At 45.5% G+C, this 12,243-nt stretch overlaps 1 protein-coding gene across 1 annotated transcript in view; it reads left to right on the top strand.

Annotated features, from left to right (window-relative positions):
- Positions 1 to 11,462, top strand: part of LOC107116933 — a 28,237-nt gene extending 16,775 nt beyond the window's left edge. The window contains exons 8-14 of the mRNA XM_015418961.1: positions 374 to 546; positions 930 to 1,020; positions 3,617 to 3,688; positions 4,700 to 4,777; positions 8,244 to 9,064; positions 10,387 to 10,466; positions 11,362 to 11,462. Coding sequence (XP_015274447.1) covers positions 374 to 546; positions 930 to 1,020; positions 3,617 to 3,688; positions 4,700 to 4,777; positions 8,244 to 9,064; positions 10,387 to 10,466; positions 11,362 to 11,422 — 1,376 coding nt within the window. The 3' untranslated portion in view covers positions 11,423 to 11,462. The remainder of the gene's footprint in view (positions 1 to 373; positions 547 to 929; positions 1,021 to 3,616; positions 3,689 to 4,699; positions 4,778 to 8,243; positions 9,065 to 10,386; positions 10,467 to 11,361) is intronic.
- The last annotated feature ends 781 nt before the right edge of the window (positions 11,463 to 12,243 follow it).

Genomic DNA, 12,243 nt, shown 5'->3' with positions numbered 1-12,243 from the left:
CCATTTAGCTGTAAAATGTGTAAATTTTATGGGCCTCTTGTTCCTGGGCTAAAAACAAATGTCACACAGTGTCTTTTATTAGGACCATGGAAAATGACACAAAACAGTGTGTGAGTTTTCAGGTTCCTCAGAACTCTTCATCAGGTTGGATGTTTTAAAGGGGACAGGGGTAGAGGGGAAACAAAGATGTCTCAGGCCATGATCTTAAGGCCTTGTTTCATAAGTATCCTGTGTGAAGTGTTGAGTAGGTATGCAGATTTTTAAATGGTGCTGGTGTGGTGTCAGCATGCTCCTTTGGCCTTCTGGGAAGAAGGGGGGGGGAAATGGAAGCATTCCTCTCCTTACTCACGTGCCTTTCTTTTTTCCTGTTAAGAGCCATCATCTGTTTCTGAAGTACTGGGAGAAATTAAGCAGGATAAGCTCAGCACCTTAAAACAAAATGTTGAGGATTGCTTCAGTCCATTGGACCCCAGCAATCGGTTGAATTCTGAGGAACTAGCTGTATATCCTGACACCAAATGGCAGGCGGAACGCAAGCAAGACAAGGTCTGTCTTATTGCATTTTCTGTGTTTTGACTGGACAAGCCAAATGAAATTATGGGGCTGGGGAAGGGGGGCTGTGAGCCTTGAGCTTCTGGTTAGTAGCAAGACTTTCTTAGAATTAAAAGCATAATCAAAAAGCAAAGCCAGTAAAGTGTTTATCCTTGAAAAGGAAGTGAGTGCTGGGTTTGGACGTTTTTCAAAGCAGAGAATCTGGTGGGACTTCTGTACCTTCAGCACGGCTCCAATTTGCTCTTTTCTTCTAGTTTATTGAAGAATTGGGGGTGGGGGCAATTATATTGTTTACTGAACCTACTAGGGCATTGATTAAGAATGTATGAATCTGCTGTGCATGGGGAGCAGAAAATAGGTAATAGCTTTCATTTCAGATGCATTGCCGGGACATCTTTACAGTCCCTGCCAAGCTCTTGGTGATTGGTGCAGAAGAGGAGGCAGCACTTTCCAGGTCCTACCCACCAAGTGAGTGCTAGCGGGCTCTTGTTTTTGCAAAGAGATGCAAGGAAGGTTACTCTGATTATGAGTGGAGGTTGAGTTTTTAAAGATCCTTATGCAGAGGCAATTCTTATCATTGCAGATCTATAGAATTTCATAACTGAACGTTATAAGCTTTTATCAACAAGAAATGGCAAAGCCCAGGTATTTTTGAAGCCCTAAGGCTGAGGTTTTGTCATCAAAGAACTCTGTGGCTACAGTCAGCTGCTATCTTTTGGATTCTTGTGTTGATACAGAACAGCACAAAGAACCCTCTTTATTTAGATACATACTGGCTATTTGTATCATTCACTTCTGCAGAACTTATGAACAGAGTTTTGTGGATTCAGTAGTGTGACTGTCATTAAAATGATCACAGAGCTTGTGTGCTCTCTGTTGAGAGTGATGTCTGTAGTTACGTTGAGGTGGTCATGGTAAGTCATCCTCATATATGGCCCCCAGTGTTCTTGTTATATTGACATCTAACATAAATATTCTTGAAACTACAAATTCAAGGTGCTGCAAGATAAATTCTGAAATCAGAACTGGGTAAGCTTCAGCTATATTGCATGATATTCTGTAGTCTCCATAATATATTTGTTACTATTTTTCGTGTTTCCTTCTGTGTAGAATTTGGAATCTGCTTATGCGTAGGTGTCAGGTGATAGGTGAAACCTGCCTCCATATATTGCCGTGCACCCTAGTAACATAAAAACCATATGGGTGCTGGAATGGATGGTGTTGAGAAATATGCTTTTGGAATAACACAGTTTAATCTGATGGAATCGGGACGTTAGATCCCAAGTTACATTCCAGTAAGAGAGTGTCAGGTAATGGTAATCGATGAGCTAGGAAGGAAATTAAAACCCAGACCCAATTTTCTTGTCGGGCTGTCAAATGGTCCTTAATGGATTATTACCTTGGGGAGCTAAACTCCTTTAATTCCAGTTTTTATTTTTTAAAATGTATTTATTTTATTAGATTTGTATCCCGCCTTCCCCTCATAGTATGCTCCGGGCGGGTTCCATCAAATATAATATTTTTGTTGTTCAGTCGCACAGTCGAGTCCGACTCTTCGCGACCCCATGGACCACCATCACACCAGGCCCTCCTGTCTTCCGTCGTGCTCCAGAGTTTGCTTAATTTCATGTTCATTGCATTGATAACACTGTCTAACCCGTAACAGATATAATATACAAACAGTTAAACAATTAACATGTTACAATCAAGAGTCTACTTGGAGGGAAATTTTGAACTGATACCCCAACTTTTCATTGGCCCTGGAAGGGAACTCCAGGCTAAAGAAAAGTCCATAAATAATTTGACCTGGAATGCAGTTGTGTTGAAACTGAAATTGGGAAGACTGGATTGAACTGGATCTTATCCAGATTCTCAGTCTTTGACCCATTTCCAGGAAGGGGAATGTAGTAAGTGTAAGTATGGCTTAGCTAGCAAAATAACCTTTTGTGTTCCTTTGTAGTCGTCTTTCTTAATTCTTCCTGTTTATACATTGTTCCCAGATATCTGTGGTTTCTAGGATTTGTGTGTAAAGTTCATTTATACCCAAGATACTTTGGGTTTGTACTGGAGATTCCTTGGCGGAGAATCCCCCCCCCTCATTTGTCACCAAATGCTGCTCTGTTATGATGATCAGAATTGGCTGGCACAAGCAAGGACAACTTCTATCAGAGAAATAAGATACAGATAAGGATAAGAGAGCCTTCCCCCCTTGCTGTCTGTTATGATGATCAGAATTGGCTGGCACTAGCAAGGACAACTTCTATCAGAGAGAGAAATAAGATACAGATAAGGAGAAGAGAGCCTTCCCCCCTTGCTATCACACAAAACACACATGCGCGTAGTCTTCAGCCTTGCACAGGAGGCCTGTGGAAAAGAGAGGAATCAGGTCCAGTAGGGACAGACCTTCATGATCCCAAAATAATTCCTTTGCTGGTGGCAGCTGGTTCCAAAAATACTCCGGGGAAGAAAGGGAAGATGTTCTAGGTTTCTCTTGGAGGGTGGTAAGTAGGTTAGAGCTTGGGACTTGTATTTGGTAGACTCCGGTTCAAATCTGCACTCTGCCATGGAAGCTTGCTGGATGACCTTGAGCCAGTCACTCTCACACAGCCCAGCCTAGCTCACAGGGTTGTTGCGAAAATAAAAAGGAGGAAATGGGAACAATATACACATGAAACTGCCTTATATGGAATCAAACTGTTGGCCCATCAGAGTCAGTATTGTCTACTCTGACTAGCATTGGCTTTCTGAGGTCTCAAGGTAGGTCTTTCACGTCACCTACTATTTGATCTTTTTAACTGAAAGTGCTGGGGACTGAACTTGGGACCTTTAGTAGAGGCTTTCCCACTGAGCCATGGCCCCTTCTACAAGCCAGTACGGGCCGCCATTGTGGAGAAAGGTGGGGTCTAAATGAAGAAAGCAAAGAAATAGGCTCTTGGCCGACTCGGCGTGCAGGGCTGAATCCCAAGTAGAATGGGGGAAGCAGGGAGGCAAGCAGGTCTGTGTCAGGTGGCTCCTGGGCTTTTCTAGGACTGATACAAAGTTGGAACGTGTTTTTTTCTTACAGAGTCTACTCATGTTGCTTCTGATAGTGAAAGCAGTTCAGAGGAGGATCACAGCACTGTATCATTTGTCAGTGGTGAGCAGCAACGATCATCCTTTGCATTGTGACAGGCAGAGCCATATTCTGGCTTTCCTGCTAAGACCCCCTTCCCCGGAAGCAGGCTGCTTTGGCCAAAACACTATATTTCTGCTTGCGAGTGAGCTTTCGAGGGAGGCAGAGAACAGGCAACCTAAACTGTATTCGATGTCCAACTGTATAAGAACATGAAGTGCACGGTGAGCAGGAAACTGTTTTCAGTGTTACAGCTGACCAAGTGATAAAGCTGACCCATTGGCTAAGATTTTGAATGGTTGCCCCCAACACCCCCTGGCTTGGATGGGATTGGCAGGTAATGGATTTCCCTGCCCGTGCTTCTTACTGTCCCTCTTGAAGATGAGGTAGCAGTCCAACCCTGCTAATTTTTTGTTTCATACCACTTATGGTTAAATCTATCTGGGGACCAGCATGCTGTTTATTCACAAGGTGAAACCTCGTTGTGAGATGAGGGCCTTGGAACACACGGAAAACCCACAGTTGCATGTGTTCCAAGGCAGAATGGGATTTGACAAAACATTTATGATGATGAATGGCTGTGTGTGGTTCCTTCACATGTGGCCAGAGAATCTAGAGAGGATCCTTGGGGGTACCAAGGAGCGTCCCAGAGCAGCAGTGTTTGCTCCCAGTTCAAGGCTATTCCCCGTGTATCAGTAGTTCTTCTTTATCCACTTTGTAAGACTTATGTAGGGACTCGTGACATGCACTTTGCCAGATCAAATTTTCAATGATCATATTGGTAATTTACTCTTCCATTCATGATTTTTGGAGAAGTGCCCCACTTTGGTGTAGCGCAGCAGGATTCCAAAAACTTCTGAGGCCGTGGCTCTGACTCGCTTTGGGTATAGCAGTGGTTTCTTTGAAAGGTGACTCCTAGGATGTTTGTAGTGCCCGTTGCTGTCTCCAAGGCTTCATCTTGCCCTCAGTGTTTTCCTGTACCTTTCTGAGGCCTGGTTGCAGGAAAACCATTTCTTAAACCTTTGATTTTGGCAGCAGAAGCTGAGACTGTTGATGGCTCCTTGGAAAACCCTTGGGACGTATTTCCAGGGATGACTTTGACCTTCTCCAAGGGTGAGTACTTGAAGAGTTGTACTCTTACAGTCTGAGGAAAGGACAATTCCCCCTTTTTTTCTTTGTACGAAGTATGTGTATCCATTGATTATGGTTTTTATTTCACTTCTCCTCCTAGGAGCTCAGGGAAGTGTATACATGGGTTTCCTTTCCTCCTCTTTTATCCTCACAACAACCTGTGAGGTAGGTCAGCCCAGGGCCACCCGGTGTCCTTCATGCCTGAGTGGAGACTTGAATCCCACAACAATGGCGAAGAAGAAGAAGAAGAAGAAGAGGAGATTGGCTTTATACCCCGCCCTTCACTACCCAAAGGTGTCTCAGAGCGGCTTACAAAGTCCTTTCCCTTCCCCTCCCCACAACAGACACCCTATGAGGTGGGTGGGGCTGAGAGAGCTCTTGACAGAAACTGCTCTTTTTCAAGGACAGCCGTGCCAGAGCTTGCGACTGACCCAAGGTCACATCAGCAGGTGCAAGTGGAGGAGTGGGGAATCAGACCCGGTTCTCCCAGATTAGAGTCTGCACACTTAACCACTACACCAAACTGGCTCTCCCAGGCAGTTATTTCTCTTGGTCTTGTGAGCAGGTTACAGTTCTCAGGATAAAGAAATGGCAGAGATTTACTGTATTTTTTCAAGTATAAATAGTATGAATAAAACAATACCTGTGCATTTTAATAACCTTTCAGTTTATTAAAACAAGTGCTTGTGTAATCGCTTTTAGGTGCCTAACCCTTTTATAAGCTCAGGCACTTGTAGCTGCTAAAAGTAAACTCTTATTTTTAAAACAAAACGAGTATGGCTGAAGAAGTTGTATACAAAAACTCTAAGTACGTAAGTAAGAAGGCAGAAAAAGGTATTAAGTATGGGCATGGTCCAATCAAAGGTATGTGCTGTGCTGTAAGTCCTAAATGTGCTTCACTTTGGCTGGTTCATGTCCAGAATTTCAGAAGTGGTCTCTCAGTTTCCTTGGAAAGAGACGTTTGAAAAAAAAGTTTACATTTAATTCACAATAAAGCAACAATGGGCAGAGGCTTCCTCGGTAACATGGCGCTTACTGCTTGCGCTAGACCACATGACAGCTGAAATAGTCTCGTTTTGTTTCAGCCACACTTATTTATTTATTTATAATTTGGATTTCTGAATCGCTTAGTCCCTGAGTACTCAGGGCTCTGAGCGATGAACAGCAATAGCAAAAGCATGTATTCAAACAACAGCAACAACTTAGAAGCTGATTAAAACAATTTATAGTTTACAGTATTCAGATGGCGTTAGTACCTCCAATTACAACTGTGTCCCTGTCTCGTAGGGGGATGAGTGGGAGTGGGGGGAGTAGGAGGGAGGGAGTGCCAGACCAGTGTTCCCTCTAAGCTAAGCTAGTGTGAGCTAGCTCACAGTTTTTTAGCCTCCAGCTCACACATTTTTGTCTTGGCTCAGGAAGGAGGGCTCCAGAGCAAACTAATTTATGCACTAGCCAGATTGCACACTCACAGATTTAATGCCAGTAGCTCACAAAGTAGAATTTTTGCTCTCAAGACTCCACAGCTTAGAGGGAGCATTCCTCAACCAAAGGCCTGGCAGAACATCTCTGCCTTGCAAGCCCTGCGGAACTGCATGAGGTCCCACAGGGCACGGGTGTCATTTGGCAGAGAGTTCCATCTTCCACCAGGAAGGGTATTGAAAACAGATCAGCCAGTATCATAATGCCCCTATATAAATCAATGGTGCGACCTCATTTGGAATACTGTGTGCAGTTCTGGTCACCACACCTTAAAAAGGATATTATAGCTTTGGAAAAAGTGCAGAAAAGGGCAACTCGAATGATAAAAGGGTTGGAACACTTTCCCTATGAGGAAAGGTTAAGGCGCTTAGGGCTCTTTAGCTTGGAGAAACGACGACTGAGGGGTGACATGATTGAGGTTTACAAGATTATGCATGGGAAAGAGCAGGTAGAGAAAGAGGTACTTTTCTCCCTTTCTCACAATACAAGAACTCGTGGGCACTCAATGAAATTGCTGAGCGGTTGGGTTAGAATGGATAAAAGGAAGTACTTCTTCACCCAAAGAGTGATTAACACACGGAATTTACTGCCACAGGAAGTGGTGGCGGCTACAAGCATGGATGGCTTCAAAAGGGAATTAGATAAGCATATGGAGCAGAGGTCCATCGATGCCTATTAGCCACAAGGTATAGATAGGGACTCTGGGGCAAGTGATGCTCTGTCATCTTGGTGCTTGCGGGGGGTCAACAGTGGGAGGGCTTCTAATGTCCTGGCCCCACTGCTGGACCTCCTGATGGCACCTGGTATTTCTGGCCACTGTGTGACACAGAGTGTTGGACTGGATGGGCCTTTGGCCTGATCCAACATTGGCGTCTCTTATGTTCTTAAAAAGCCCCGGCCCTGCTTGAAGTCAGCCAGATGTCTTTTGGGCTGGGGATCACCAGTAAGTTGTTCTCAGCAGAGCATGACGCTCTCTGGGGGACATAGCAGAGGGGGCCGTCCCGCAGGCACGCTGGTCCCAGGCTGCTGAAGGCCTTGAAGGTCAGTACCAGAACCTTGAAGCTGATGGAGCTCGGGTTGAATATGCGCTGTCCGTGGTGTTCCCGTCACGATTGGCAGCACTCTGTTTTGGATCAGCTGGTGCGTCCAGATCAGTCTCAAGGGCAGGCCAGCGTAACGCGAGCTACGGTACTCCAGCCTGGATGGGACTGTTGCGTGGATTACTGCGGCTAGGTCAGGGTGAGACAGGAAAGGGGCCAGCTGGCCACACTTGGCAAAGATGGAAAGATGCCAGCGTGACGATGTTTGTGACCTTGGGCCTCCATAGATAAGGAGGTATCCAGGACCACAGCCAAACTCCTGACAGTCTGTGCCAGTAACAGTGGCCCGCGGTCGAGGGTGGGAAGTTGGCTTCTGTCCACTCCTATTTGGAACTAACACTGGCATTGTGCAGGTCAAAACGTTTTACAGATGCAGTGTGTGGGGGGTGTTTCCCAGTGGGCCACCGTATCCTCAAGCACTGCTTGGCCCCAGCCCTCATCAGCCATGGCAGACTGGGTCAGCTCACCGTTTCCTCCTGCACTGCTTTCAGTTCAGTGGATGATGAAGTGGGTGAGCTAATGGCTGTTGGCCCCACGCAGCTGTGTGGTCCCACAGTGCTGGCTTGTAAACACAGAAGGAGCCACTCAGCTTGACTTACGCCATGGCCGTTTTGATTTTCCAGTCTGCTCCCAGATGTGGCTCACCTGCCCAACCCACTCTTGCCGGGGAATGGCATACACTGTAACTGCAAATAATGTGCTGTTTTGATTGTCTCTGCAAAGACCAGTGTTCTTATTTGGATCTGAGTTTCTTGGGTAAACTTGCTTATTGCACGGCATAACCTGCTGTGTTACTCTGCACATTTGGATGCTTTAAAATAGCTGGTGTATGTTTTGAGTGCTTGCCTTTTTTGTGTGTGGTTTGGCAGGAATGTCAGACACGCAGTCCAGCCTTCCCAATGCACAACAGATGCTCCTGGGTAGTACTGCCGAGGTAGAGGAGGCCGCAGGCTCCAGCAGCTGCACTCCGGATGGCCTGCAGTCTTGTGATCCTGAGCCGCACTGTAGTTCTGCTCAGGTTAAGCCAGCGAAGGTCACCTCCCCGTCGCTGCTTCCTCCTCACAAAGGTGCCAATCAGGAATCTAGATCCAAAGCTCGGAACAGTGCTCGTAATACCAGCATAACACCAGATACTGATGAGAGCATTCCCCTTGGCCAGCCACTGAACAACTCACATTCCCATGCCAGTGTGCATGGCCTTTCTCCTGAGTGCCCCACCATTAGGAATACCTTCCTTCCTAAGACTTCGTCTGGAGCTACGGAAGAAAATCGTCCAGTGCATTTACAAAGGGAGACGGTGGTGTTGAGAGGAGCTGGAGGAAAATACCCAGAGCCCTGCAGGAAATGTGGGGCAGCTAAAAGAAAACAGCTGGTGCCAGATGAGGAGTCTATTGAAACTTCCTCCAGGTTGCTTCGCAGCAGCTGCAAAGCCCAAGACTTGACTCCTGCTACAGTCTTTCCAAAACCCAGTAGCTTAGATAGGAAGCGAGTGGCTCAAAGGCAGCCTTTGAAAGTTGTTACGGAGCGCACGCCCAAGAAAAGCCGGATCGATGAAACCCATGTCCAGCCGCGTCAGGCATCTGCTGGGTCCACATGTGCCAGGAGGCAGCTAGAAAAGCTGAAGGAGCAGACAGCCACTACGAGAAGACTAGCTGGTTCCCGTGGGGGCCAGCCCAGAGCTCAACAGCAGGTAAATCTGGGTGAAGGGCAATTGGTGGTTATTTGCAACAGTCCTTGTTAATTTTGGTTTCTGGCCAGGAGTCTCCTAATGAGGAAGGACCCCTTTAAGCAGTTGCTTGGAAGCGCCCAAGTTGCTTTGCAGTTTTGTATATGTATTCTGCTGTCTCTGCTTCTGTATGCTCTAAAATAGTTGGTACCTGGACAAAAAATGTCGCACGCAGAGCCTAATGGTGGAAAGTGTTGTCAAGTCACAGCCGACTTGAGGCAACCTTGTGGAGTTTTCAAGGCAAGACACTTCAGAGGTGGTTTGCCATTGACTACCTCTACCTAGCTACCCTTGGACTTCTTGGTGCTCTCCAATCCGATGCTAACCAGGGCTGGCACTGTTTAGCTTCTGAGATCTGACGAGCCTGGGCCCTCCTGGTCAAGGTGTGCAGTCTTAACATGCACTATATAGGCTCCCTTTGTATTCAGCCCAGTATAACACAGATGGATCTTTGCATTTCTAACATGTTAACTAATTGCAGTGACACCATTGTAACCCTATTCCCCTCCCACAAGCATTTGGGGAAGCCGTCACCTCAGAACCTGTGAAGTAAAGTGAAGGAGAATCACTATACTGGTGCGACCTCATTTGAAGTACTGCGTACAGTTCTGGTCACCACACCTTAAAAAGGATATTATAGCTTTGGAAAAAGTGCAGAAAAGGGCAACTAGAATGATAATAGGGTTGGAACACTTTCCTTATGAAGAAAGGTTAAAGCGCTTGGGGCTCTTTAGCTGGGAGAAACGACAGCTGAGGGGTGACATGATTGAGGTTTATAAGACTATGCATGGGATAGAGCAGGTAGAGAAAGAGGTACTTTTCTCCCTTTCGCATAATACAAGAACTCGTGGGCACTCCATGAAATTGCTGAGTGGTCAGGTTAGAACAGATAAAAGGAAGTACTTCTTCACCCAAAGAGTGATTAACACATGGAATTCACTGCCACAGGAGGTGGCGGCGGCTACAAGCATGGACGGCTTCAAGAGGGAATTAGATAAACATATGGAGCAGAGGTCCATCAGTGGCTATTAGCTGCAAGGTATAGATAGAAACTCTCAGTCTGGGGCAAGGGATGCCCTGTATTCTTGGTGCTTGGGTGTGTGTGGCAACAGTGGGAGGGCTTCTAGTGTCCTGGCCCCACTGGTGGACCTCCTGATGGCACCTGGTATTTTTGGCCACTGTGTGACAGAGTGTTGGACTAGATGGGCCGTTGGCCTCATCCAACATTGGCTTCTCTTACGTTCTTACTATTTCAAATTCCTCCCGCTTCCCTTTCTCCCTGCTAGGAGCGTGTGAGAAGAGCCATTTCTCATCATGTGTATCAGCCAGCAACAGCTGAGCTCTGCTCCCAAGTACATTCTACAAGGTCAGCATCTTTCTTAACTAGCAGAACTTGAAATGAGGAGGGGCAGAGACAGAGATCTTTAAATGAATGGTCTCCAAAGACACTGCAGGTAAGGGGCACTGTGTCAACTGCTGCTCGACCAGTAGAGAACTAGCTCTGTGAAAGCTGCCCCCCAAGTCCTTATTTACTATTGTACTTTGCCCTCAAATACTAGGGTGAGTAGGGCAGGGGTTCTTCGAGAAAAAACAGTTGGTTCTTTAAAAAAAAAAATCCATCAAAACCTGACCACAATTCCATTGTCTATGGGGAAGATCCTGCACAGAAGTTATAAAACTATGCAAGTCAGCTGAAGACTGTGCTATAGTGATGTATATGATTTCGGCTGTTAAGGTTGCAGAGCGTGAAGCCTTTTAGTACAGGACTGCAAGCTTCCATTTTGTGACTGACATAAGATCTTGCCAATGATCAGAGCCAGAGATAACATGCTGTTTCTGTGCCAAGCTGTTCTTGGAGGTAAACACTCTCAATTTGGCTGCCTGACTCCTTGTGCTTCCAAACAAAATATCAACACGAGGTTCTTGCTGATTGATAGATTTATAGTCCAAAATACAGTAAAAGCAGTCGAAGATGTCCCGGCTATACAAACTTTTACTGCTTTTACTGTATTTTGGACTATAAATCTATCAATCAGCAAGAACCTTGTGTTGATATTTTGTTTGGGAGCAAAAGGGGTCAGACAGCCGAATTGAGAGTGTTCATCTTTAAGAACGACTTGGCAGAGAAACGGCGACTGTTGTTGTTTTTCACTGGAAGTCCTTGCATACTTACTAATGACCAGAGCCAGGCAAGATTGATTTGCTCATCTCCGAGCCTGGCGGTCACACATTTTCACACCCTCTCTGTTTTTAATTTACAGGATCTCGAGAGCACTACTCGGATGGGCACGTTGGGTTTTCAGGAACAGGCAGAAGCTGTAGTCTTGAATCAAGCTTCTTGGGCTGCTAGGGCTAGACGAATACCTACACTTTATTTTCAAGATATTAAATTAATGTTGATCAGTCATGAGACTTGATATTGACTATAATGAAACCTAAGGAAAGAAAATGATTTCATTTCATCGTCTCCTCCAAGGGTTCTGTTACGAAGAGAAGGCAGCTTCCATGGTGGCTGATTGGATAGCATCGCTGTCTATGAGCGCGCACACACACACACACACACACACACACACACCGCTGTTTATGAGCGCGCGCACACACACACACACGGGTTTTAACAAGTTCACCTGAAATAATAGGTAACAAATACAACCCTAGTCAATTTCTAGTTCTATATGTGTTGAATAACAAAAATGTGTAAACATACCCAAAGTTCCTATATCTTATTTCCTATCCAAATAGGGCTTTTTCCTAAAAACAAAACAAAACAAAAAACCACGGCTAGAGCATATCCTGCTTAGAAATCCAGCCTTCCTCCATGGCTTAGCCAACAAAAATCACCTTTTGAGCTTTCAATATGTTTCAGGCAACTTGTTCGTAATGCATATTTTAAAAGTTGTGGCTACAGGCCATATGGTGATATGAATTCCTCCACAAGGTATATAGGACCACAAAATACCAGACGCATACAGTATTTCAAATGAGATATTGTATCTTCTCTGTCCCCAAGGTAAACTTATTCATATTATTAGATTACTTCTCTGCTCTCTACTTAGCACTACGCCCATTCTGTTTTGCTAACACCCAAAATTATTTCTTTGGCCACAGGCTGCAACCTAGCAGCGGTTTCTTTGGGAGAGCAA

The sequence above is a fragment of the Gekko japonicus genome, unplaced genomic scaffold, assembly GCF_001447785.1.
Source record: "Gekko japonicus isolate JY-2015 unplaced genomic scaffold, Gekko_japonicus_V1.1 scaffold2911, whole genome shotgun sequence".
Lineage (NCBI taxonomy): Eukaryota > Metazoa > Chordata > Lepidosauria > Squamata > Gekkonidae > Gekko > Gekko japonicus.
Note: the sequence above shows the minus strand (reverse complement) of the source record. Positions and strands in the feature narration are given on the sequence as shown.